Source organism: Aptenodytes patagonicus, chromosome 7, assembly GCF_965638725.1.
Source record: "Aptenodytes patagonicus chromosome 7, bAptPat1.pri.cur, whole genome shotgun sequence".
Taxonomy (NCBI): Eukaryota; Metazoa; Chordata; class Aves; order Sphenisciformes; family Spheniscidae; genus Aptenodytes; species Aptenodytes patagonicus.
Window position 1 is genome coordinate 70,672,517 of NC_134955.1, and position 26,673 is coordinate 70,699,189.

The window sequence follows — 26,673 nt, forward strand, 5'->3', positions numbered from 1 at the left end:
GTGCTGCAGGGAATAAATACAGACTCTTTAGGCAGGAAAAATGGAGGAAAATCTGGAAAGACACATGACATAGGAGAGGCTGGCAGAACTGAGTGTTTTTTACTCTGGGGACAAAAAGGCTGAAGAGGGATCTAACCACTGTCCTCCACGGCGGACTGGCAGAGGAGCTGGAGCCAGACTCTTGTCAGGAGTGCCCAGCGAAGAGGTGAGAGCCAGCCGGCACAGTCTGCACCAAGGGAGAATCCAGCTGGATGTGGGGAAAATTCTTCACGAGGAGGGTGTTTGTGCTCTGGGGCAGGGCCCAGGGAGGTGGTGGGATCTCCATCCTTGAAGATTTTCTGAAGTTGACTGGGCAAGGCCTTGAGCAACATGACCTGACTCTGTGGTTAGCCCTGCTTGGAGCAGAAGGTTGGACCAGAGACCTCTGGAGGTTCCTGCCAACCTGTCTTCTGTGATTCGAGGTTTTGATGACCAGCACTGAAGTGTGTCCAGTCCCTGAACACCAGCATCTATTCATGACTGTTAAAAGTGTGTTAAAAGACTGTAATTTTGATGGGGAGCTCACAGTGTCAGTACATTGCTAGCAAGTGAGGTGGATGTGCTATTTTCCTCTTTCTTGCTTAGGAAAATACATTGGTCTCATTCGCTTGTCGTTGCTTCGTTCTGTTCAGTCACTTGGGTTGAGAGGCATCATGGGTTCTTAAACACAAAGGGTTTGCTAACGTCTGTAGGTCCTTGATAAGCAGAAAGGCTGCCCTCTCTTCTCCCGGTCTCTTCAAATGTGTGTCCCTGAGGAGCTGAGTCCTGACAGATGGCTCTGCCCATCCTGCTGTTGTATTTTGTAGGTCTTCCAGCTTTCCATTAAATCTGGGCTAGCAGAACTTTTCAAATTCTATGGTGCTTACCCAAGACATCTGACCAGCTCCTCTCCCATTGAGGACTCTATGACCAGTGGTATAGATAGTGATCGGAGAGTCAGTCTTAGAAACCAAATGTTATAAAATTTTTATTTTAGCCATATGAATAAAGATTCGGAGAAGACTGTTTTTAAATAGCAGTAAGTATGATCATTTTTCATAAAAGTTTAGTATTGTCCAGCTGACTTCTAGGCCAGCTAAATTTTTCCAACATGTCTGTTACCCTTGAATAATAATTTTCAAACCTTGACAGGAGGATCAATGCTTAATGCGTGTGCCTCACCCCGTATTTCTTGGTTGTGAAATCCTAGATCAAAACTTTGAGGGAAGAGTGATAATGTCTTTACAATTGGGGTTTTTTTGTCTTCCAAAAAATCCTTCATGTTTGTTAAGATAACAATCTTGCATGGAATCTCTCAAATTATTTTTTTTTTTTTTTTGCTATTTCAGCCATTTTGAAATGGTCAAGCAACTATGCATGAATTTGGGTTAACTCACTAAAGTAGTTTTTACCAAAATAAAAATGGGGTGTGGGGGAAAAGGGCTGGGAACATTTCTAAAATGGAGTGCTCTGATGGCTTCACCCCACCCCTTGTTTTCTTCCTCTCGAGCTAGATTATCAGGGAGACTGAAGTGCTGGTTATAGAGTGGGAGGGAAATGCAGCGGGAGCCCCCATCTATCACGTGGTTAGAGAATATAGGGGAAGAGGAGTTCAGGTCCATCTTTGTCTTATTTACAATGAAACCTGGCAGTTGTGTCTCCCTCCTCATGGGATGTTGCTTTCCCTGCTGACCTGTAAGGCATTCCAAGGTGGTTTTAAGGATTTCTGCTGAAACTTTTCATATACTTTTTGCTTTTAGTATAAATTAAACGTGAATGGATTTAGACAGCACATGAGAGCGACTCTGTTGCCTGGTGTTCAGGGTGATGGCTAGTCTCTTTTGTAAAGTGATCATGGAAAAATTAATTTGGGGTTTCCCACGTCCAAGAAAAGTATGTTATCCTCTGGACTGCTTGAAGTAACTAGCAATAGGACAAGAGGAAATGGCCTCAAGTTGCGGCAGGGGAGGTTTAGATTGGATGTAAGGAAAAATTTCTTTACTGAAAGAGTGGTTAAACATTGGAACAGGCTGCCCAGGGCAGTGGTTGAGTCCCCATCCCTGGAGGTATTTAAAAGACGAGTAGATGCGGCACTTAGGGACATGGCTTAGTGGGCATGGTGGTGTTGGGTCGACGGTTGGACTCGATCTTAGAGGTCTTTTCCAACCTCAATGATTCTATGATTCTATGTAAGATTTCCCATGAGCCTAGCTGTTCATTTCCAAGTGATTTTTTTTTTTTTAAACAGTTAAAAGTTCCTGAAATCTGAACATTTCTTTCAGTTGGAAAAATTTGAAAAATTCCAGTGAATAAACGAAAAAAAAGGCTCAGCTTGATTCTTCAGCTTTTCTTTTCCTACTTTCTTGAAGTTTCCACTGAAGTGCACCAGCACAGGTGAACAAGCAAAGAGCAGCCAGGCTGTGCTGGTGGTACCCCTCTCATCTTCTAGAGTCAGCAAGGTCTTCTGCAAATCCAGCTTCATGCACGCAACACAGTTCAGATGTCAGTGGCTGTGGCTCAGTCCCTATTACATAAATGTCTTGAATTTCTGAACCTGCCTGCTCACACCAGAATTAATGACTGTATGACCTAGAGAGTGGTGGTCAGTGGGTGAAACCTCAGGCATGGCCTTAACTCCCACCAGCATGACCTCTGCAAGCCATTTCGACTCCTTCAGCGGTCCTTTCAATCCTCAGCTGTTTGATCTCGTTAGGTGGTAACCTCTTTGGAGCAGAACTGCCTGTTGCCCTGTGGTTATTTGATGCGGTGCACAGCATGGGTTTTCCTCTCGTTTGGGGATCGCTTTTGCGAACTGAAAGGCAGTACACAGCAACGGGCAGGATAGTTCTCTTGGCCCTGCGTGCTTCATCCCATCCCCATGCTACTGCATCCCTTGTACTGGGGTGTGTATTTAGGTGAAAGCAGATGAGGGGACTGAGCTGGCAGCAGGTTTGGAGGCAGAGGATGCAGCGAACGGATGGCAGGTTCCAAGCAACAAGGAAAGTGGTTTTCTCTGCAAGATCTGTGAAACTCCTCGTTGTATTAAGTTGTGTTTACATAGGTGCAAAAAGCAACTGTACAAATTCATGTGAGAGAAAAATACATTAAAGACTATTAAATACAAAGATCCCATCTATGACTGAGAGGTTTTTCTGAGCCATAAATCTCTGGAGGTGGAGAGGGTGTTTGGGGGAAGCATCCCTGTGTGGTCTGTTTTTAAATACTTCCTTGGCATCCTCTGGAGATGGGATGCAGGACTGAAGGGCCCCGTACCTGACTCAGTGCAGGGTTAATTTTTAATTCTGGTTCGTTCTGCGATCCACTTCACTGTGCAGCCAAAGAGATGTTTTTGAAGGCTGAAAGTAGAAGCAGCGTGGGGAGGCTCAGGGGAGAAGCTAAAACCCCACTGCCTTTGGGTGACTGTGACTACTAACCTTTCCTTAGCAAACCGGGGCTGGTTTTATGTACGTGGATTGCAGCGATAAGACTAATTAGGCAATGTTAAATGCAGTGGAAACCACAGCAGGGATCCCTCAGCCCCTGCTCAGCAGCACGTGAAATGCTGTGGCCAGTGTTTGGGGCAGTGGTGCTGGGGAGAGTGAACCGCTGTTGGGGTTGTCTCCCAGCAGGCCTGCGATGGGGCAGAGCAATGCTTTAATGACAGAAAAAGGACAGTATTAACCTATTGCTAAAGTAATGAGAGGCTTCCTCGAGCATTCATGTCGCTGCACCTGATCCAAATGAAGTAGGTCCGTTTTTATTGTGGATTTGAAGAACTGCTTTGAAAACTGAGCTGAAGCAGAGGCTGAATCCTCTGCCATTAGAGCTGAGGGCAGAGCAGGAACTGTCGGAGGCCGAGCAGCCCCTACCTTTGCTTGGTTCTGCCTTAAAAACTACAGTGAAAAGTGCAAGACTCTGGCCCAAAGTCACCACTATTGAGAACCCTATTTTAATTAGACTGATGACCATGTCTTATATGTTTCATTATGTTGTTGGTGTGACTTGCCACAGGGAAGCGATTTCTTCTGGTTTGTTTGGGTTTTTTTTAATACCTCTTCTTTTAAACATTGCCAGCCTGATCTCCATCCATCGTATGTACACCCACAGCCTCTTGGCAGAGATCTTGTTGGGGATTTGTTTTGTTTTTAAGGAAGGTTCACAGCATTTGTTTCCTTATTTATTTATTTTTAGTTCTCTGGGATATCTACTGCCTCTGCAGGGTGGCTGGACTGTGCAGCAGCTTACTGTCTTTGCAGGAAGGCATGGCTGTTCAAAATCTTCCAGATTAAAAAAAAAAAAAAAAATCAGCTGCTCCCCGCTTCAATGTTCTGACTAATTTTAAGGGTTTTGAATAGCTTTGTAGGACTGTACTTGCAGAACACCATCAATTCCTGGACCAGGTCAGCGTCAGAAGCTGTTGCAGATAGCTGTGGCGGTCCCCTGGGGAGTGCAGCCCCTCCGAGCACCAGCACAAGCTCCTGTCAGACCATAGGGCACAACTAGAAAAAGATTGGTAACGAACGTCGTAAGTCAGTCACCAGAGAAATAGGCTTGTGAGTTATATACAGCATCTTTTGGAGAGGAGGAGGAGGTGGCTCATAGATAGGAATTAATTAGCAGATGGAAAAATAAGAGCTCCAAACTCAACATTTGATTAATACATAGATGGGGGAATTGGGAGCAGAAGACAAAAGACTCTGAAGCAAAGAGTGCCCCAGAGGAGGTGAGGAACGCGTTGAATTAAAACTGCAAGAAACGGCACACAATAAGATGGCGGTATTTTGGGAGACCTAGCAAAACTGCTGAGATGGCGGGCGGGGATAAATTGTGGTTTGTTCATGTTACTCCCTCATCTACCGCAGGTAGCGAGTGAGTTGGTAGGCAAAGAGACTCCAACTTGCAGCCGAGACCCCAACATGAATACGTATTTTATTTCATCTGCTATTACCTTCCTTTGTCTGTTCCCCAGATAAAGGAAATAAACTCTCTACTTAGAAGGTTACTGTCATTAATTTATTTGAATTTTTGGGCAGTACTTTAGCTGTGCTGCTAAAATCAAAATAGACGGTGTTTTTCACTTTTTTTTTGGCATAGACTTTGGAGAGCATTAGGCAAAAGTATTATGGCATGCTAATGACATTTCCCAGCATTCACTGAGTACAAATGCTTCAAATAATTTGGGAGCCAATTCTATTTCAGAAACTAATCCAACTGTACTCAGCAGCGTAGAAGCCAAAACCATCTGAAACACTAAAGCCACTTCCTTCTATGGGTTTAGCAGATGAATCGAGAGGAGAGTCAATACAAAGAGGTAACTATTTGCCAGTGCAGTTTTCTGCCACAGAACTTTCACCCTGGGAAAATGTAATAAAATATTTAAAAATTTACTAATGTCTTGTAAATACTGCTGTAATGATAAATAGTGCCCTTGGAGACCTTTGACACTCTGAGGGCTGGCAGTAATCTGTCATGCTCTGTACCTTTTGCAAGGTTACAGAGGGATCTTATTGCTGGTTTTTGTTTGGGCCAATGTTTGTGTCTTCCGTGTGAGATCCCTGTAAAGGCCAGAAGTAGCCAGTTACCTATTTCAGGCTGGATCTTAAACTTGAGGTAGAACTGTTCAAGGGATTTTGTACAAGAGAAAATAGTCATCGAAAGGCGTGTCGTAGTGTGCTCAATACATTCAAAGCCAGGTCTGGTTTGTTATGTTTGTTTTGTATCTCATGGCTCAGATGCGGAGGTTCATATTCCACATAGGAGCACAACTGTGGGGCTGAGTCAGGCTGCGATGGGGGTTTGTCCTCTCTGGACCACGACTGCAGCACAGCGGAGCTGCACTGTCAGTCCAGGGCATTTTGGGGACTGAAGAAGGGTACTGCGGCAATGCAGCCTTGTTCTTTGCGTAGTAAATTCCCTAGAGATGCTTTGAACTATGGAGAAGAACAAGCCTGAGGCTTATTTAAACTAAGCCTGCAGGGGTTGAACCATTGTTGGCAGCCCCGAGGGTTGAAGAAATACAAAAATAACTTCTCAGTACCACTTACACCTTCACTGCCTTGTGTAGTGTTGCCTGGTCAGGCTTGGGATCGTGTCCTTTGTGCATGGCAGTTTAAATAGACACAGGTTTTATGCGCTGAACAGCGGCTGGTCAGACACTGCTGGAAGCCCTTGCTTCTGATTCCTGGTCTCCTTTGCTGGCTGCCACCTCCTGTGGCATCAGGCTGGCATCACCACAGCCTGGGGGACATCAACACCGTTTTGTTGGGAGAGTTGGATGTGCAGCTCGTTACACCGCCGCTGCATCTGTCTAGGAGTTATCCAGGGCTGAACGCTGGAGCTTCCAAGTGTGCTGGAGCTGTTAAAGCCTGGACATCGCCTCCTTGTGCCGTGCCATGTCCTGAATGGTACTGCCGCAGACTCGCACAGCTGCTCAGCCTGCCTGTGGAGCGTACACAAAGCAAAACAGAGACAGCGTGGTCTTCTAATGTAGAGTGCCCAGCATTTTAATGAAATTTAACTTCTTGAAATCTGGTCTGATTTTACTTTGCATACTTATAATGCGTTTATAATCTGCTATTCTTCTTTCAGAAATGTATGTATCCAGAGCGGGTGAGCTCATGCTTCCATGTAGTGTAAGCTTTCACTTACAACACAGAGTTTCTTGGATGAAGAAGGCCAGCAGAAGGGGTTGTGGTGGGGGAAGGAGGTATTATGACTAGGAAGGAAGCTGAAAGATCACACATTTTACTTGGAAGATAATGCAGAGTGTGACACTTGGGGTGAAGGCAGGTTGCAAAGGGGTGAATTAGGAGGACACGTCATTTGACAAAATGCATGAAGAAAAATAGCAATAGTGAGATGGCAGTGGTGAGAAGGGAGAGTAAAGATGGGATCACGAAAGGCTGAGATGTACAACAGTAAGTAGATAAGGCAAGGAGAGAGGAAAAGAGATGAAAGTGTTAAGGAACAGGAATATAGATTATCTGTTGACATGGCTGCTCATAAATAGGATCCAAGCAGGGCAGACGAGAACATACATGGGGAAATTGTTTCTGGTGTTAGACCAGTCACTCCAAACACTTGTGTGCTACTTACTGCAGAGCTCGTGCTGCTGTGGCAATGCATTGCTATCAGTAATACTTATATCAATCGAGAGATAATCAGTACCATTAGTGGTTAGCAGTTGGCAGCTAGATGCCTGGCAATAAAATTTGCTGGTGGAAACATCATTGTTTCCAAATAGCTGTTTCCTCCTTGGAATCAAGTTTCTGAACTTCAAGTTTGGGGAATTTAAATTCTGTCAGACTGCAGGTTTCCTTGAATCCTGAGAAAAGAGGTATGGATAAAACAGCTTGGATGCTTGAGTGCTGTTTAAATTTCCCCCCCCCCCTTAAAGATGTGAAACTTTAAAAGGATCGTTCTCAGTTTTCAAAATGGTTGGTAAAGAGCAATGCAGGTCTGCAGGGTGGTGAAGAAAGCAGGAACTTTGTATGTGTCAGAGCTACGGGATGGGATGCTACAGTAACGTCTTGCATCCTCTCCACCTCCCCAAAAATATTTTGGGGCTGTTGTTCAGTTGTATCATGTGTCAAGCTATCTAAATGGGGATTGGAAACTGTCTCGGGAGTTAAACTTAATGAGGACAGAGGGAAAAGACTGGCAGCAAAACTCCAGTCTAAGCAAAAACCTGTGTTTTGGGAAATCAGCAGAGACTGAACCCTCACGGCATTCAGGAAAGTGGTTTGGAGTGAGTGATTGAGAACTGGGGAGCATGGGGATGTCTGGAAGTCAATGCAGAGGAGCTGATGACCTGTGGATATTGCTTGGCTGTGGAGTTTGTGTAATGGGGCGAATGGTTTCTGCAAAGTTGTGACTCCTGTGGGGCTTTCTCTCCTTGTTCGGGAACTCAGGTTGTTGAAATAAAAAACATTTGAGGAATGGTCCCAGCAGAGGCAATAGTTGCTTCTGCTAACTCAGGAGGCAGGCATCTCTTGGGCGAGTTGTGTGAATACAGTGAGAGCGTTTGGGCTCATCAGCAGTGGTGTGACCCTGCTCTTCGTCCTTCAGCGTCCCGTGCAGCAGTGTCCACCTGGTCCCATTGCTAAACGGCATCTTGCTTTTAAATAACAAATGTTAATTATAGTGTTAAAAACCCCAGGTCTGCAAAGAAAGTATCTACAGTAAAGCTCCCCAGAGAGGCTTGGCGGGTAGGCTTTGGAGTGCACGTCACACCTCCTGCCAGGCAGCCTGACATGTCCGTCTAGCGTGTTGGGGCCTGTGAGGACTGCATGTTGAGGGCACTAGCTTGGGGCAGGAGTGCTGGCAGGCTGGCTGGCACCTTCAAGATCTGGCTTCTTAATAAATGCTTCTGTCCCACCCTTTGGTGACACCGTGAATGTCTCCAAATGCCGTCAGTTCCCTCCTCCCAGTTGCATGCGAGCCCTGGATGCTGCCTGCCCGTCCCTCCCTCTGTTCCCGCAGAGCATCAGCCCTGTGATGCATCACTGAAGTAATGCAGAATAAACCAATCTAAAACAGTAACTATGAACTTCTCCCCTGAGGAGCCTTTTGGACAATAAAGTGATTCACAGCTGACTCAGGAGGAGTTGTGAGAAGTGGCCCTGGGTCTTTTTGCAGGATGGAACCACTCAAAGCAGTCAGCAGAGCACATGAAAATACAACCAGGAGTAAACTTGTTTAAAAACCATCAAGGTCAGGCATGCTCAGAAGACCTAATAGTGCTGTGTGATAGGCACTAGAGCCATCGGAGCCTTCCCACGATGCAGAGTGGGGTATGTGGATCCAGCATACACATGCTCTCCATCTAGGACAACTTGGCAGGACATCTATACATGCCAGTTCCACATAGGTGAGAAGCAGTGTCTACAAGTAGAATAATTCACTAGTGTTAACAGGCCATCAGTTTTCTTGATGATCTCCCATTTAAGTACGGATTTATCATGAATTTACCAGGCCTTACCTTGCTTAGCTTCTGAAATCTGGTCCGATCGCATCACACGATGATACGGCTGCAAGTTTCAGCAGTCTCCTCCCTGCCAGCTGTGCTGGAGGACAGGCAGCTGGTTGTGCCAAGCAGAGCAGCCTCGACGCGGGCTGTGATCGGGGGAGAATATTCCATTGTAACGCTCTATTGTGTCCTCTGTGTCTCACTGCAGAGGTAAAATTACATAATAGTAGCAAGCTGCAGTGACTCACCACGCTGCTCGTGTGATTTACAGCAGCTCCCTAAACGCCGTTTCTGCTCAGCATGCCACATAACCCATAATTGCAAACATGTGAGTAGACAAAAAGTACATTTTTCCAATTCCGTGTTATTTAGCATCAGGCAATCTCTGATGACTAAAACAGATGAAAATCTCTTTGTATGGATATATTGTCACCTTTGATCTAATTCTGTATATCTTGCTGCCTCCCTCTCGATGAAGTATTTTCTACAAATTCTTTGTCTTACTGTCTTCTTTCATGCTATCCAAGGATATTTAATTTTTGCCCTATTCCAGTGTCTCTTGCCAAGATTAATACTCCAGCTGCCTGGAAACTCTGAATTCCTTTGTTTTGAATTCATTCTTGTCGTCTTTGAACGACTATACAGCTTCTCTCCTATCTCTGCGTCTGATCTTTCACAACCATTTTCTACATATTTTAGCCAAACTTTTCTCGTGGATACTTCTCCTTTCTATCTGTCTGCTACTTTTCCGTCAGCTGGCTGTCTATATTCAGCCTGCAGCCCCCTTTCCTCTTCCAAATCCTTTTTTTTTTTTCCTTTTTCTGTAGGTAACCCCATTTTTTGCATCAATTCTCTATTTATTAATTGCAAATCAAGAGATCATCTTTTCTGCCTTCCTCTGCTACAGGCAGGATCAGCCTAAGTCACTCCTGATGGGTACTTGTTGAGTGTTTTCTTCATTTTTTTTTTTTCACTGGTGGGAAATGTCACAGCTTCCCATGCCTTCGAGTTCAGTGCTGCGATGTTACTCTGGTAGGAAAAGCTTTTCATCTGTACAGGGAATGTACAGAGTAAGGCAATTTAAGCCATTGCTAATTGTCCTATCATAAAACCAGAGAACGGATTATCCCTTCTCCCCCCTTCCCTGATACCTTTTATGTGCATATGAAGGTTGTTATCTTTTCTACTGTCAGTCTTTTTCTAGCCCAAATCACTGTATTTCCTTCAGTTTTTCCCCATTAGTCATGGTTCCTGGAACTGACATTCCTGTTGCTCCACACTAGGCAGCCCAATCGATGTGCTATCGACGGGCAATTCTGGCTGCTGCCTATAAGTTTTTGCTGTTATGGGAAAGATTCTTGATCATGATTTTCACATGTGACAGTATCTACTGTTCTGAAATGCTGCTTCTGACATATCAAAGATGGCTTGATTTGAAGATGGCAGTTTAAGAAGAGAGTGTGGGTATTTGGCATTCTATGCTCTGAACTCATGGACAGCTAGTAGCGTTAGAGAGAGACAGTACCTTCTTTGGTGTGGGGTTGGGAGGCTTTTGCCTTCAAACGGGCTTAGATTTGGCTTTCTTGAAAAACTTCTGTAGTTTTAAAATGCTCCAGTTAGTTATCTGTGAGCATTCAACAATTTCCCTTAGGAAGTTTGTCAGAGAGATGGGAGGAATGAATCCGTCTGACACAAACTCAAAAATCCTTTGTTCATAGTAATCGTTTATAGACAGGGTGCATGAATTCAAGCAAAGTTGTAGCTGAAAGGTAACCCATAGAGCAAGCACAGTGTGAAATCTGTGCTAAATTTATGGAAATTGTGTTGCCTTTTCTTTTTTTCATTATTAAAAAAAATACTACTTATGTTTAAAAAAAAAAAAGACTCTTGACATTTGAGACTCTTCTACTAATGTTTTCCTGCCCCGGTGAAGTGTTTCTCCGTACAATTCAACTTCAAGAAGCCCGTGAGGATTTAGTGAAATCAGTCAGGGATGTATTCATACAAGTGTGTTCCCTTCTACCTTTGTATTTCATAGTTATTTTCTCAAGTAAAAGTCTGGTAATCATTGAGGCATAAAGGTTGTGATCATTTGGAAATTGTTATACCAAATTGGCACTTCTTTTGCTATATCTGCAAACACCTACTACGTACCGGTGTATGTGTGGAGAGCTGGGGTTTCCCAAGGGATTGTAAATGCCGTGGGGCTGTACATCAGTATGGGCTGCTGTGGGTCCTGCGGGTGCCAGTGACACCGTTGCTCAGGGAAGCTGCTTCAAAGCACAGCAAATAAAAACCTCTATTGTTAAAGAGGTTATTAAAAATATTAGCTATGCTGTTTCTTGTTAAATAAACACGCAAAAAGTCCAAAGAGCGTTTACAGCAGTGCTTGAGACCTCTTGGACTTGTCAAAATCGTATAAATTAAGGGGAGCAGTTCAAAGCAGTACAGTTTTCCGGGTTGCGCATCCCTGACTTTGATAGTAGGAGATAACTTTTACTAGTGAAACTTTAAACAAAAATAAACACACAGAGCAATTTTTTCCTTGAGAGAACATGGTAGCTACCATACTGTCTACAGCAGCTTTTTATCTAAAACCTAAAGCCTTTATCTAAATTCTAGTCTTTCATGTCTTGCAAGCTGTTACAGAAGTTTTGTTCGTGCCCAAGGAAGAATAAAGGTAATAATGTGTGTATATATGCATGATCACAAAGGAGGCATACGTCTAGGATGGCCTAACAGGCTGATTTTTTGCGATGTTGCTCTTCAGAGGGAGGCTGTCAGGCTGTGCTGATGTTTTTTGATATGTCACTGCTGTTCAGGCTGATCCTCCGAAGCCAGCTGATACGTGCCTCTGTAGGAGCCCCAGCGCTGGGCTGGGTGTAAGCCTGCCCTGAGCTTCAGGGAGGCAGAGCTGCGGTGTTTGAGCTCTAGATTCTGGGGAGAACATCCTCTGTTTGGAAGTTCTCTCAATGGGATTTAATAAAAGTATACCAGTGTTTTTGCTAGCTCTCAGATATTTTAGTTTGCTTCATTGCATCTGTGAAGATGCAGGAACATGCTAGGTTATTGCTCTGGCCATAATATATTTTTCAGTAGAATTTTTTTTTGCAAAGGATATTTAGGATGTGCAAACGTGCTTATGTAGCTGTCCTCATCCAAAAATGCACTCATAACGAGGCAGTCCGTGCTGAGGACTCTGTGCTTCTCTTCTGAGTCAGCGGTGGCTGAGTGGGCGTGCAGGCCATATGCTCTATCAGAGTCGTTTTGAAATGAAATACTTTTAATAAAGAGCCTGTGGTATGTGATCTTTTCTGGTTTCGGGCAGGGGACTCTGGAATTAGTTTGCAGCGATTTTTTCCCTTCTGTCGCTGGGACCCTTGTGCTGCGAGCACCGTGTCCCCGTAAAGTCAGATCGGCTCCAGCTGGGGCTATCTGACGGCTATAGAGGGGCTGCTCCAGAGTTCTCTCACGTGCTCCCATCCTACCGTGGGATCCCTCTGCTTCCTTTTCAAAGCGCTCTCGGTGCATGCTGAGCTGTCTTAACTGATAGATCGTGTTCAGGCCACCAGGCCAGCCCTTCTCTGTTGGTCTTCAAGAAATATTGGTGTCTCACGTGAAGCATGTAATAAAGAATGGAAGCTGAAAGGGTGGTGTATGTAGATAACTCTTGCTGAACGGGCTGGTGTGCTGGAAAGCCCTTGTGAAGGGCTTAGCGATTATCCAGGTCCATGGCTTGTTTTTATGACTTATGTGCATACCTTCAGATCTCTTTGAATGTGCGGTTGTGTGTGATGTAACTGTGGCTGCTTCCTGTTTTTCAGGAGATGACTTTTCATTGATACAGCAAGAAATATATATGGTTAAAGAATGCAAACATTGCAACATAGTCGCCTATTTTGGGAGCTATCTCAGGTAAACCCCACTTTTTATACCTGCATTTCTGCTGGTTCTTTCCTAAGACGATGCTCAGTCTGGTTTAGTACTTATATCCTCTCTCGGTGTTCTTCTCTAGGTTGAATTCCCTTTGGTTCCCAGTTGCCTTTAAAAAAAAAAAAAAGAAAAGTGACTAATACTTTGTTTTCTCTGCTGGCCAAAAGGCTGGAATATTTTAACACTAGGAACAGAAGGAAACTTCTCCCCTAGAGACTCTTGCAACATATCCAATCCTACTCACTTGCGGGGGGGATTTTAAATGTTTATCACTTCTAATATAAAACTAGCTCGTTATTTATCTAGAGCAGAATTGCTTTTAGGTATTTTATTTCATGGTAGACTTGTGTGCTGTGGAAGTATAGTCAGTGAGTTGTAAGAGCAAAACACTAAATCCGAGCCACTGGTAGTAACTTTTTTTTATAATTCTGGGGTAACAGATGCGACGTACTGAGGGACAGAAACAAGGTGATGCCAGCTGGCTGCACACGGTAAATGTTATACAGAAAGCTGGGGAATATTTTCCATTTCTGTGGAACTCTGCCATTTATCAGTTGGCTCTGTGGGAATATATATCACCACTTTGCCTGTTTGGTCTTTTTCTATGAGGCTTCATCTTTAGATTTCTTGGAGGGCTGCGTTTTTTAAGTAATCTGTACAGCCCAAATGGACTTCAACTGGGACGAATGGCTAAATTTCTAAATCCCCAGTACCCTTTTGGAGGCCATGAAGAGTTGTCTAGCTATAAATTAGGTAATTTCAATTTAACACACTAAACTTGCAGTTTCAATCTTATCTAATGTAATCTTGCTGATAGCAGGTAAAGCTCAGCTGTTTCTTCTGCATGTTCTTTATTGCAGTTAGGAGGTCAGGGTTAAAGCAACACCTTTTAGGTCTGATAATGTTTAAAGACTTCTCAGTGACTTTGGCATAAAATTTTCATTTTGGTAGGTGAGAATTTATATTGAGATTATGTAAAACGTGTAACTGCTCGTCATGTATCAGAATGTGTATTTTTAACAAAGAGTGATCAAGACCAATGGGAAATACTTTAAATAATCATTATTAACTCTGTTCTGTATACAGATCAATCAGCTTCTGATGCCTGTTTTAACTTTCTTTTGATAGCCGTGAGAAGCTGTGGATATGCATGGAATACTGCGGTGGGGGATCCCTCCAAGATATTTACCATGGTACTTTGAAACTTATTTTAACATTTGTACCTTTTGGAAGCTTTCTGCAAAGAAGAAAAATAAATAATAAGCAAACTAACGGGGAATGGAATGGTTGCTACTGGCTGGGCACTGCACATGTTTTTTCTTAGAACATGAACAGTGGTTTTTAGCTACAGTCAACAGATTTCATTGAGAGCACTTCTCAAATACGGTGACCGTCATTTTGGGCTAATACCCTGTCATTCTAGGGCAGAATATGCTTTATTTTTTAATCATCACACTGTTTATTTTTCTCCACGATGCTTAGGGGACTCGCCCAAAGAGCTTGAGTTATTCCAGTGGAGAGCTCTTCAGTAGCTGCAGTTGTGTACACTGGGAGCTTGCCTGTGTCTTGGCTTCTCTCAGCCTGTGTCTCTGAATGCCATATGCAGAAGCAGGTTATCTGCTTTCTGAAGGGGTGGAAAAAAGACCTCTAAAAAGGTTCACAACCAGAAATCACGCTAATTGGATACGGAGACTGTACATGGTGTGAGGAAGCAGTTTCTGCTGGGAGATCCCTGCATTTGATCTTTAAAGGGTAGAAATAACTTGTTCTTGCTCCCGTGCAGTACTGTACCACTCTTTTATTATTATTTTCCCCTCTGAGGTTTCATCCAGAGTTGTTGATTCTGCAGAAGTATTTATTGGAGTTGTTGGAAAAGCAGTCTGGGGTCTTGCTCTGCCTTTAAATGATAACATGGAGTTTTGGAATACCAGAGCTCATTCTGCTTTATTTTTCAACCAGTTAGTACAAATAGCTTTAAAACAATTCAAAGTCTCATAGGCTCCTAGTATAGAACATTGCCATTTCTAATATTAAAAAATTAGCAGAAGTCACTTTTATTGTTTTTTACCTTCCTCAGAGTACAGGATATTAAATTACTATGAAGTCACTTGTAAAATGATAATTAGATTTCTGTCAAAACGGGTTTTCTTCTTGCTGTGGGTATTGTCTTCTGTTATTGTGCTGGGTTTTTCATGGAGAGCCCACTGTAAAACAAGTAAACAAACTCCTCTTTTCAGCTCAATGTAAAATACAGTTCATGTAAAATCGGTCTTTAACTTTTTCATGGAGATACCACTTTTTGGCTGCTTCACAGTGTTATTTGTGTGTTGTATATTGTAGACTTACACACTTTTTGATCTTTGTTTTCAGTAACAGGACCTCTGTCAGAGTTACAAATTGCATATGTATGCAGAGAAACTTTACAGGTACTGTACTTCTGCAGGTATACGATAAAGTGTTTGCTCCATGTATAGAAAGTAGATACAGGAGATGATTTCAGAAAGTGCTGCGGTACCATCACTTACATTTGTAAGCATTGGGAATCTAGCTGAAACCAATTAACCAGGGTTAACCTGTTAGTTTCCATATTGTAAATAAAATCTAGCAAGAAATTCCAGTAATGTAGTGCAAATACCTGCTTAAAATCATTGTCAGAGCAGTGCTGCTTCTGTGCTGTAATTTGCAAAGGAGTTTACACAAGAGTAGACGTCTCTCTGGATCCCACTGCAGGAGCAAAATACTGAACCTCAGTCCTGCTCCTGTTTCTTCCGTGAGCCTGTTGGTTTCAGGGAAACTGTGGAAGACAGATCTGCGCAGGTTGTGACCACAGTGTTGTCTGGGCTATTTTCATCCATTGTTCTAATACAGTGATTCAGTGCAGCAGTTGTTTAGGATAAATTTTTGAATCTTGTTGCAGAAAACAGCTAATACCCAGTTAAGCAAGGGTAAGTAGCTGAGTAATGGAGAGAGAGAGAGAGAAAAAAAAAAAGGCACATTTTAAACTGCCTGCTTGATCTGTGGCAGTAAATTCTAATAATTTGTAGAGGGAAAATACTGCAACCAGATGACTAAAATTCTCTTTCATTTTGTGATTGCTAATAACTGTGGAAATACAAGATAAGATGATGCAGGCAGCTTGTTTCTTAAAGGAACTTTTCTTTCCCTGCTCTGTGTATCCATGAATAATTATGTGAGAGAATCAGAGGGATGCACGCCTTTCCCTGAAGCGGTGGCTGAACTGGTCACTGCCAGAGGCGGGGGTGTAGACCCGTGAACTAATCTGCTTGGCAGCTCTGTTCCTGATCTCTTCTTACAGCAGGGACTCGTATTGCTGGAAGGACAGCTTAAAGGCTAAACACCTGCTTGTTGAAACCTTCAGGACTTCAAAAATGTAGTTAATTTTATTAAAGGGAAAAGGTGATACATCTTGAGGTTTGTTTTGAAAATACACGTATATCTATGTAAAATGTTACGCCATGACTGGTTTAAACGAGTCTTCACATGTATTGGCTGGAGCTGGGAGAGATGAGGACCAGAATCCAGTGTACCTCTTACCTGCAAATCTCAAATTTCTCCACTTTCAAATAAAATACATTGAGTAATTTAAATTTGTTAAATGGGACTGGCTTTGTAGTATGTTAACAAATGGCAAAATGATGCGTCGTGTCTCTCTTATTTCCAGGGTCTTGCTTATTTGCATATGAAGGGCAAAATGCATAGAGATATAAAGGTAACTTGGAACTTTGAAAAACTTATCTTAAACTTTCTAGTGCAGAAAAATATTCCTGATAAAGATTTTTACCTTTCTATTTATTATGTTTTAGGGTGCAAATATTCTACTAACAGACCATGGAGATGTCAAATTAGGTAAGTTGCCTGAATTTAATAATAAGACAGAAAGCAAATGGGAACGTTTTAATTTGCTCAGTCAAAAGCTACAGTACCAGCTGGGATACTTTGATTTAGCAAGTTGCCTTTTACTTTTATCATTCCATTGAGACAAAAAATAGCCAGAATGTAGAGACCATGCCTCCCAAGAAGAATATTCAGCTTTTGTAAGGCTTTGTTTTGTGTTGAACAGCACATGCACAGCAAAGATTAAGCTTGCTACGAATGATGAAGCATAATACAGCAGATCTCCTGTACTGTTGCAGTCAATTTTATTAGATACTGTTCTCAGTGGCTTTTGGTGTTGCACTGTAGGATGTTTGCATTCTTATTTGGGGCAATAGTTGACGATAGAAAGTGCGTATCCATGGGCTTGTGTATGTTATGAGATGAGAAGTTTTTCATTCTATCAAGAAGTTGCAGATAATTTCTTTTTTGAACCACCGAGCCTTGAAGCCTCCCAGGTTTCCCCGGCATTTGCCAGGTTGGGGTTACGTGGACATCAACATGTTTGTTGCTAGCCAGAATGGCAGTTCTCCCTCAGACCCTCCAAGGATCCACTGTGTGAGACAGCATCTCCTGAGCCTGGCAGCCTGTGGAAAAGTGGGGTCTGATCCTGGCTGTGCCTCTAGCCCAGTGTATGATGTTGGGCATTTCTGCACAGGTGGAGAAGAGGAAACTCTCCTCCTTTGCAAGCGCTCTGGAGGTCTGCAGATGAAAACTCAGCAGAGAGCTGTATTACTGGCTTCCTCCAGTGACGCCTTGCATTTAGCGCAGCACAAACAGACTGAATCTCTTGTTATCTGAGCGCGCTGCCTTCAAAACCCCTATCTGCTTGTCCGACGCCTCACTTCACAGAAGCCTACATGTAGTTAGGGCTCTGCAGGAAGAAGGGAGCAGACATCCTGGGAGAAGGAATGGGATGCTCATCATTACTGTGTCCAGTGTTGGAATCAGGGCGGTTGTGCATTAGCTGCAGTGCTGGTCTTCAGAAAAGCTGTGTGGTTCAACACATTTACTCCCCTGTGGTGAACCAGGAGTGCTGTGCTAGGAAAGTACGGCTTTTTAAAGAGGGGGGGGGGAAAGGAGTAAAACCTTGAAACTGATAGGAGATTCCACTAACTGCATTAAACTTGGGTTATGCACCGATACCTTCCTTTTGCCTGCTAAGCTAGTTAGATTTGCCCACAATTATCCTCCAGCTATCATACAAATGCAATTAAAAAAAAAAAAAGATTTAAATGATTTTTGGCTCTGCAAGACCACCTGATTATCTGCAGCTCTGAGAGCAAGGGATCATTGTCCCCTAGACAGGGTCTCCAGGAATGAGAACAGATGGCCCCCCGCAGTTCCTCCATAAGTAACAGAAATAGTACCGTTTCCAAAGCGTGATGCTATTTTTCCGCTTGAATATTAAATTGAATATCCACTAAATTTTGTGAGGTTGCTTGGTTGCTGTATTGTGAGATGGAAAAATAGCTAGGAGAGGAACAGGATCATGAATGAGCTGTATGTAGAAACTAAACTTTTCAATTTGAAGTCATGTCAGTGAAGACATTCGCTGATCTCATTATTAATCTTTAGCTGTTGAAGCTTAATGAATTTTTAATTTGTATGAGAAACGTGATTGTTCTTTCATAATATGATACTTCCTAGAGTACAATTGGGGTCTTAAAATGAGATTTCTAAGTCTATGATAATTTTATTTTCCAGCTGACTTCGGTGTAGCAGCAAAAATAACAGCCACCATTGCGAAGAGGAAATCATTTATTGGTACCCCTTACTGGTAATAAGCTACTTTGATTGCTATGATTGTATGCAAAGCTAAGTCTGCATTTATGCCAAGAATTCTAAAATACACACACTGAAGTATACACACATATTTTTAAATATATATATATAGCAATTGCATAAATTCCCTTTCTTCCGAGTAAAACGCCCAAAGGGTAGAAGTCTAAACTAAACTAAAGAAGTCTAAACTAAAAGGGTGATTGTAGCTGATCTGTGGCTGTAACACAAGCTACCTGATATTTGAGGCAGGATTGCTGTTTCTCACAAGTTTATTAATGCAGAACATTCTCCCCTTTTCTGGATACCTAATGGTCATTCAGTTTCGCAGTAGCTTCTTCCACTTTTAGTGAATAAACTAAACGATGTCTTTTCGATTTCTGTGCAGAAAGAATTGTGAAGAAAAACAGATTTTAAACTATCTTTTAATCATCTCTACTGATTAATGTCCGTACAAGACAGCATTTAATATGCAAATATATCATTGTAAATCTTGAGCTGGATTCTATGTGCAAATTTAACTGCTGTTGGTTTCTGGCATTGCTGTGGTGCAGTTGAGATGCCTAGGGCGGTATTCTTGGTATAGACTGAACGCGTACGTACAGCTTAATCCAGACAATGGCTTTTAATTGTTCGCTGCCCTCTTTATCCTGTTGGAGAAGGAGGACTGAGGGCAGGAGGATTATCTGGTCATTAAAGCATTTCACCAGGAATCATGAGACTGATTCTATTCCTAGCGCTGCTGTCCAGCCCATGACCTCGGGCAAAGCATGTCACCTCTGTGTGCTTCTCCGCTCCCCTAATGCTGGGTGAGGGGAGGGGGACGTCAGGCTTTTCCCTGACTTGCGCTCTTTGAGGGGGTTTCTGCTGTAGGGTTACGTGACGTGCTTTGTGCCTCCCGCATGCGAGCACTGTTCATAAGTGGCCGGTGCTCTCATTGAACGATGCCTTTGCTTTTAAAGGATGGCCCCAGAAGTTGCAGCGGTGGAAAAGAACGGTGGATATAACCAGCTCTGCGATATCTGGGCGGTTGGCATAACGGCGATTGAACTTGCAGAGCTTCAGCCGCCCATGTTTGATCTTCACCCGATGAGGTCTGCTGGCTGGGGAGCTTGCTTATCTCCAGGATTCCCTTCAGTCCCAGTAGATAGAGTTTAACCTTCTCCATAGCCCAGACCTAGAAACTCACACTAGAAATCCTTCATCAAACATCTGCTTTCTGCGTGAGCTGTGTCTGGTTTTAAGACATCAGTCTGAAGCTACAGACTTAAATTTAGAATTTAAATTATCATTGAAATTTTTAATTTAAAAAAAAAAAACCAACAACTTTGTATTGTCAGCAACAACTGTGATTAAGAACAGGCGTAGTAAATCACTAGAGAAGCTGTAGCCTTATGTTTAACAGGATTATGCATGGCAATAAAACGATCTTATTTAAAGATAAGAAAATCAACAGCTTTACTGTGTCTGTCCTCTAACACAGTATAGACTATAATTCAGTTTCACCAGTATGATTGTTATCCTGAAGTATTAATTTGAAGTGTTTAGATATTGGAATGAAATTAATTATATTTTACCATATAATAACATTAATCTTCCTTTACCTTTAGGGCTTTGTTTTTAATGTCAAAAAGTAATTTTCAACCGCCAAAGCTAAAGGAAAAAGCAAAATGGTAGGTTAAACCCTCTCCTTTGTTCAATATTTTGCATATAATGTGAAAATAGTACTTGTCATTATTGAAGAAGCGAGGCAGTGAAAAATAGTGTGTGCTAGTTTTAAACTTGGGAACTTGAGAAGTGATTTTGCTTACAGGAAGTTTCACTGAGAAACAACTAGTTGTTTTGTATAGGTGTGAAAGCAAACGAGAGCGGGTTAAGGTCTGGAAACAGGCGTTTTCTGACATGGCAGAAAACAAGCAGTAAGGCACAGGACAGTCCTACCTATGTAAATTTATCCCTGCCCATGATCCAGAGGGAAATGCAATCTCCCTTCTTGGATCCTCTTTGTATGTTCTAGGAAGAAAAATTATTTTTATCCTTTCCCCTTAATTCCTATTACAGGGTATTTGCCACTGTCAATGGGACAGGTAATCGTTTAATCCTCTCATGATTTCTTTAACCTGTGATACCCTCCTAGTGCCTGCGGGATTTTGTACCACACTTACTAACATTTTATTTATGAGACTCAAAACAATCCTGGTATGCAGGATTTTTTGCTCATGATGCTGCTGTACAATCTTTCTATCTTGAGGTGTTTGGGTGGGCAGATGTGCGCTAGAGGAAGGGAGAAAACACTTCTAAGTGCATGTTTTCTGTATTGAAACTGCTCAGTGTAACCCCAGCCGATGCACTTTACATCTCCAGTGCCGCCTTCTCAGATGCTAAGACTAGGAGAGGAAATGTGTTTTGTAAGGTGATTTGAAAGCAAGCAGACTTGGGCTAATATTGTCCCCAGAGAGGCATGCTAACACAAATGCAATTGCAAGAAAAATGCTTGAAAAATTGTAGGTCCAGTCATAACATCAAGTCATAATTCGGATCTAAAAAGACGTGGTATGACACAGTCACCTAAGTTGCTCTGAAAAAAGCAACAAAGCATTTTGAAGAGTAAGTTGAGTCTCTGTCTAGAACTTTGTATTTTATTTTCCTATCTGTAGCCAAGAACAGTGAAATTTGTAGGTTTGCCTAGATTTTGAGGGTTTACTGGGTACATAAGTCACAATTTTTATTTCTGATACCTAATTCTGTAACAATTGAAACTGGAAAAAGTTGAAATAGCACCATACGTGTTTGGTTTATTTTCTGTACCAAAATGTTTTCCACGCAAGTTCCATGAATCGAATGTTTTTTTTCCTATTTTGTTAACTTGGAAATGTATTATTCAATTATTTGAACCTGAGATGAGGTACCTGGACGACATTCTAATTTAGCACACCCTTTTGTAGTCTGTTTAGTAACTGTGTTTAAAACTAAAAAAATCTTCTTGAGAAGTTAAATATAAAACCTCATTTTTCTTTCAGGTCATCAACATTCCATAATTTTGTCAAAATAGCACTTACAAAAAATCCAAAGAAGAGGCCGACAGCAGACAGACTCCTTTCTGTAAGTGATTTGGAACACTTAGTGACATCAATAAGAGATCTCTTGCTTCAAAGTGAGCAACAGACCAATAGGAAACCAAACTGGAACAATTTTCTGTCTCTCATCTTACAACACGGGTGGTGAAATCTGAAGGAAAGAGGCATTGGTCAACTGTAGGAAGTAGCAAGATTTTGTTCAGTATCAAGATTTTTATACAGTTTTTGGTAGGAACAATTACAGAAATTTGCTTCATGTTCTGCCTTCAGCTTTGTCCTTTCTGCAAGTGGGTGTCTCAGCCTCTTAGATATAGCTGCGTAGATGTTGACCCTTCCTGTCACCCAAATAGAAAACGGATGTATTTAGCAGTTGTTCATGTACCTATTTCTGCCTTCCTAAACTTGACTGAACTACTCATGTGAAAAATGAAGTTAAGGTGTAATTGTTTGTTTGACTCAGAGTTTAATTTCCAATTTACAAGTGGCCAAAAGCGTGGCGTTTCCATGCTTACGGAGGAGTTAGAAAGTCTAGCCATTAAGGCATCATTAAAGAAATACTCAGGCCCCCCAAAAGCAGGCAAAATTCAGTAATTGGATGTTTATTAATGAAAGTTAGTATCAGTTGCATATTATAACTTGTTCTTTTCTGCGGTTCTAGCATAGCTTTGTAGGGCAGCCTGGTCTTTCAAGATCTTTAGCAGTTGAGCTGTTGGACAAAGTTAATAATCCTGACAACCATACACACTACAGTGAAGTTGATGATGATGATTTCGAGGTGAGAACATCTTTTGTTTTCTGTCTTTAGGTAAAACTACAGTTTAAATACCCTGCTTTGCCTTGGGAATGTAAGATTGCAGCTTGACAGGGGCACTGCCCCAATGTTTTTAGAGCTCCATTTTTAGCGTTACCGTGCAGGAGAAGCCAGGAAATACTGCCATAGCGCTTGTCACACTTATGCTGTGGGTGTATAGAAGGATCCTGTGCACGGGCTGTGCAAGGCGGTGCATGTGCAGTGTGTGATTGTGACTGCTATTCTTTCTCCCTGTTCGTTTGATTGTTGATTGAGATCCAACAGAAAGCCATGCGACTTTTCTCAGCTTTTCTGTTTATAACCCTTGCAGCCTCACTCCATTATCCGCCATACAATTCGTTCTACGAACAGGAACATTAGGGCAGAAAGAACGGCATCGGAGATAAACTGTAAGTTCCTGATGTGCTTTGCCCATTTTGTGGTGTTGGTTTGCTTCTACCAATGGAGGATGTCGGTGTCGTTCTTTTTTTGTGTACTCCGGAAAGTCTCTTCCGCTGTTGGCACATTTGAGAAACAAACCCAGAAGAAACAGCACATACACACGAATCGTCAATAATATTTTTTCAAAACCGAAATCAAAACTTGCATATTTTTCTGCTGTTTCATTCTATCTCATTGCTGCATCGTAAAGTTGATGTGGAAACCTTGCATGGCCAGCATAGCCTTTCAGCTCTGTGATTTGTCAGACCATCCAGCCTTACTTAAAACAGCAAAACCACTAATAATGTGCAAACATCAAAAAATGAGAGTGAGTTGATAAATAGGAGGGCATCTTTTCACATGAGTACATTGGGTGTCATGGTGTGATGAGAAAATACAGAAAAAACATAGCATTTTGTGTTTGTCTGCACATTGTTTCAAGTTCGTAAGTGAAACCTTTTCTTGATGCTGATGGAGCGCTTGTGATTGCGATAGCTGTCCTGACCGGGGTGCGTGTTGACATAGTGCATTTTCTTTTAATATAACCTTTTCTTTGCTTTTAAAAACAATATTAATACACTACTCAGTTGGATCTAAGTTGAAATTTTGAGGGTAGAAACGATCTTTCTCCAGGTTTGGACAAATGTCTTTTCTAGCGTAAATGCTATCCGCTCCTCTGCATCACGTACATCACACTTTTAGGAAGCTTGCTGTTAAAAAGCTTCCTTCTTCTCTTTCACATGCATTAAAAGTAACATGTGGTTATGTAGTTACGTTTTAGTGTACTTTCATATAATGACTTGGTATTTACTTTTGGTCTGTTTCTTTCTTGTGGGTTTCATATTTGCAAATTTAAGCATTTAGACAATAATGCTGATATTTAAGTGATGGTCATATTTTATAGGCAAATTAAGTGTTGCGTACATAATATTTAGATCTGTTACAACATGCATTTCACTGTAGTAAGCATTGAAAGGGCACTAGCATAATGTTGTGTGTATTAAATTTGAAAATGTAATGTTTTGCAGTTGATAAGCTGCAGTTTGAGCCCCCTCTACGGAAAGAAACAGAAGCTCGGGATGAAATGGTAAGGACAAGTTTGTTTTTTCCTTCATTTATTAAAATCACAGTGTCTTCATTGTTTTGTGGTTCAACTCTAAGTAATATGTCTCTGAAGTATAAAGTCGCGAGAAGACCACTCTTGGTCCCCAGACAATTGCCACATTTTTAAGAAAATGAATTGCCCTCCATGCTTTGTGCGGAGAGTCATGCTCAGATGGAAAAAACGACATGTGCCTATTAATCTGATAATGTGAAGAGGCCGTTCTGCATTTGAGTCCCTGATCTTCCCATCATCAGGGTTTATTTGCTGCTTCTTTCTTGGAAGGCCGCCAGCTCGCATGCAGCCGGTTTTGCCCCCTGTGAGCTGCTGCTGTTTGTTCCAGCCCTCCGCAGTTTACTGCAGATCAGCTAATTAACGTTCTTTGGGATTAGCGTGTGTCTGTGTACACAAGGGCTCCATTTTTTAATAAGTGTTGTGAATAGCAACAGCTGCCGTTAATTTTGATTCGGAGACATCAGTGCTCAGCACTCCAGAAAAATCCCATTCCTGTTTTTTACAGCTGTTCACCAGGTAGGTACAAATTCATCTTTTTTTGAATGTGACTGATTAGATCTGTACATGTTGTTACCGGTGAGGTCCCCTCAGTGCCACGTCTAGTGACAGGAATGCTCCCAGCCTCCGCTGATGGCATCTCAAATGAGTTTGGAGGTGGCTACTGTATGTTCTCTTGCTGGAAGAGTGTCTTGGAAGTGCCCTGAGTGGAAAATAAGAGTTTTCACCATAAATTTTTGCTTTCATGTTACTTATTGCCACTTGATACTGGCGTTATACCATTTCCAAGTGCTGCTTTTAAGTCTGAGAAGAAGAAGATAGCTTTTCAGTAGCTGCTTTATAATTAGATTGTAAAACATTGTTTCACTTTGGAATTTTATTTTACTGCTTATGGGTCATTCTGCAGGGCTTGGGAATCTCCCAGGCCTCTTCATGTGCTGTGGATAAGGTACTTCAGTTTGACAGAGGGGGGGGAAAAATGAAAATTTCTGCATCTTCAGGTTGTGGCAGCTGGCACTGACTTTGCTTCACATTGGAATCCTTTTGTTGATGGTGGAAGCAGCAAGTAAGTACAGAGTTTAAAAACATCTTTTATTTCTGTGACTTAATAAGAAAATACACACTCTGAAAGAAGAATTGAGCTATGGTGGAAAATCAAACCATAAGCCCTAATCCACTTTAATATTCATAAAGTTAAAGGAAATTTTACCCAGTATGCAGTCCTCCTTCTGCAGTTTGTTGGTCATTCTCTTGGGGAATGGGTTCTAATCTCTTTTAACTACGAACAGTCGTTTGTTTTAAATTTGTTGTAGCTCCCCAGTTGTAGATGGAAAGTGAAGTGTAAATGTATGGCCAGCACTCTGAAATAACACAGCCAAAGTCAATTTTCTGAAGCAAAGCTGGTAACCTTGCAAGGGCTGAGTTCAGGATCCTGCGCTGGCCTTGCAATTCTCTTCTGAGCCGTGGCTGTGGTTGTGACATCCTGTGGCAAAGCACATTCGCAGCCCTGAAGTCGGGTCCTTGCAAGAAAGGGAAGGAGAAACCAGTTCTGAAGATTTTAGTTTTACCAAGTTCAGTACGACGGCACGACTGCTTCTGCTGTGGGTGTCTGATCAGTGTAATCTCTGATACAGTCACGTAGTGTTCTGGGGTGAAATGTTTTAGGTAAAGATATGCTATAACTGATTTCCCCTGGGGTAAAGCAGGCCTGAAGTAAGGGAGCACAACTCTGTCCAAGTTAGGACTGAATTTATTAGGTACGTGCCTTCCTTTTGCTGCAAAATACTGGATTCTGCCTTTAAAGGTAGTCTTTGAATTTGCAGTGAAAAATATGGAAGCGCAGTAATACTGACTGATGCACATATGTAGGGAAAGATGGTATTTTGGTTGAAATAATCGCTCAGCTAAAAAAGCCTGTTTCCCATCTTTATTTGGAACTGAGTAGCAGACAGTGAATTTCTTTGGCTTTTTTGCAGATAAAGTCTTGCATAAGCTGTCAGCTGACATTACAGCCCCCTGGAAAGCTGGCCGTGTCATGGAGATTGCCAGTGTTTGGGTCTTTTTAAGTTCAACCTATTTTTCTGTTCTCACTCTCATTGTAGTAAAAGTTTGGGGTGGCTTTCTAGGCCTTGCCTTTCCCTGTCCAGTAATGACAGCGACTGTTTTCCTTCCTCTCGTGGTTTGTTTGTGTGACCCTGATGCGCTGCAGATTGAAAGCCTTTCTCGTGAGTGCTGGCTTTTCTGCAGACAGCTGGAATCTGCGGGGTCGAGGAGCAGGGAGGGAGGGAAGCTCCTCCCGGCAAAGTGACTTATTGATTTGATTCTGGTTTTGTAGCGTTATTAAGATTGTCTATACCAGGCTGTATTACAAACAGAATGAATGTAGCCGTAGCAAACGTTGCTAGGGTTATAAATCGGTAAATAGATACAGATTTAGTATCGAAAGGGGGACAGGCATAAAGTTTCTGGATGGTGAATCCGTGCTGCTTACTTGGAAACCACTTCCAGTTTAAAAAGATAAACAGGAAATGCATAGCTCCTCTGTCCCAGCAATGCTGAGCAATACCAGGGATGTGCAGAGAGGACGTGTGCTGGGGGGTCCTTGCTTTTCATGCCCTTTGGCTTTTATCGGAGTGAATGGCGGTTGATACCTTCG

General features: G+C 42.2%; 1 protein-coding gene across 2 annotated transcripts in view; it reads left to right on the forward strand.

Annotated features, from left to right (window-relative positions):
* MAP4K5 (mitogen-activated protein kinase kinase kinase kinase 5) overlaps positions 1-26,673 on the forward strand; it is a 72,176-nt gene that overhangs the window by 23,293 nt on the left and 22,210 nt on the right. For both annotated transcript variants that reach the window (XM_076345787.1, XM_076345788.1), the window contains exons 3-15: positions 12,811-12,901; positions 14,048-14,112; positions 15,290-15,345; positions 16,602-16,649; positions 16,744-16,786; positions 18,521-18,593; positions 19,558-19,689; positions 20,206-20,268; positions 21,616-21,697; positions 22,331-22,447; positions 22,794-22,872; positions 23,932-23,990; positions 25,019-25,083. In XM_076345787.1, the coding sequence (XP_076201902.1) occupies positions 12,811-12,901; positions 14,048-14,112; positions 15,290-15,345; positions 16,602-16,649; positions 16,744-16,786; positions 18,521-18,593; positions 19,558-19,689; positions 20,206-20,268; positions 21,616-21,697; positions 22,331-22,447; positions 22,794-22,872; positions 23,932-23,990; positions 25,019-25,083 (973 nt within the window). The remainder of the gene's footprint in view (positions 1-12,810; positions 12,902-14,047; positions 14,113-15,289; positions 15,346-16,601; positions 16,650-16,743; positions 16,787-18,520; positions 18,594-19,557; positions 19,690-20,205; positions 20,269-21,615; positions 21,698-22,330; positions 22,448-22,793; positions 22,873-23,931; positions 23,991-25,018; positions 25,084-26,673) is intronic.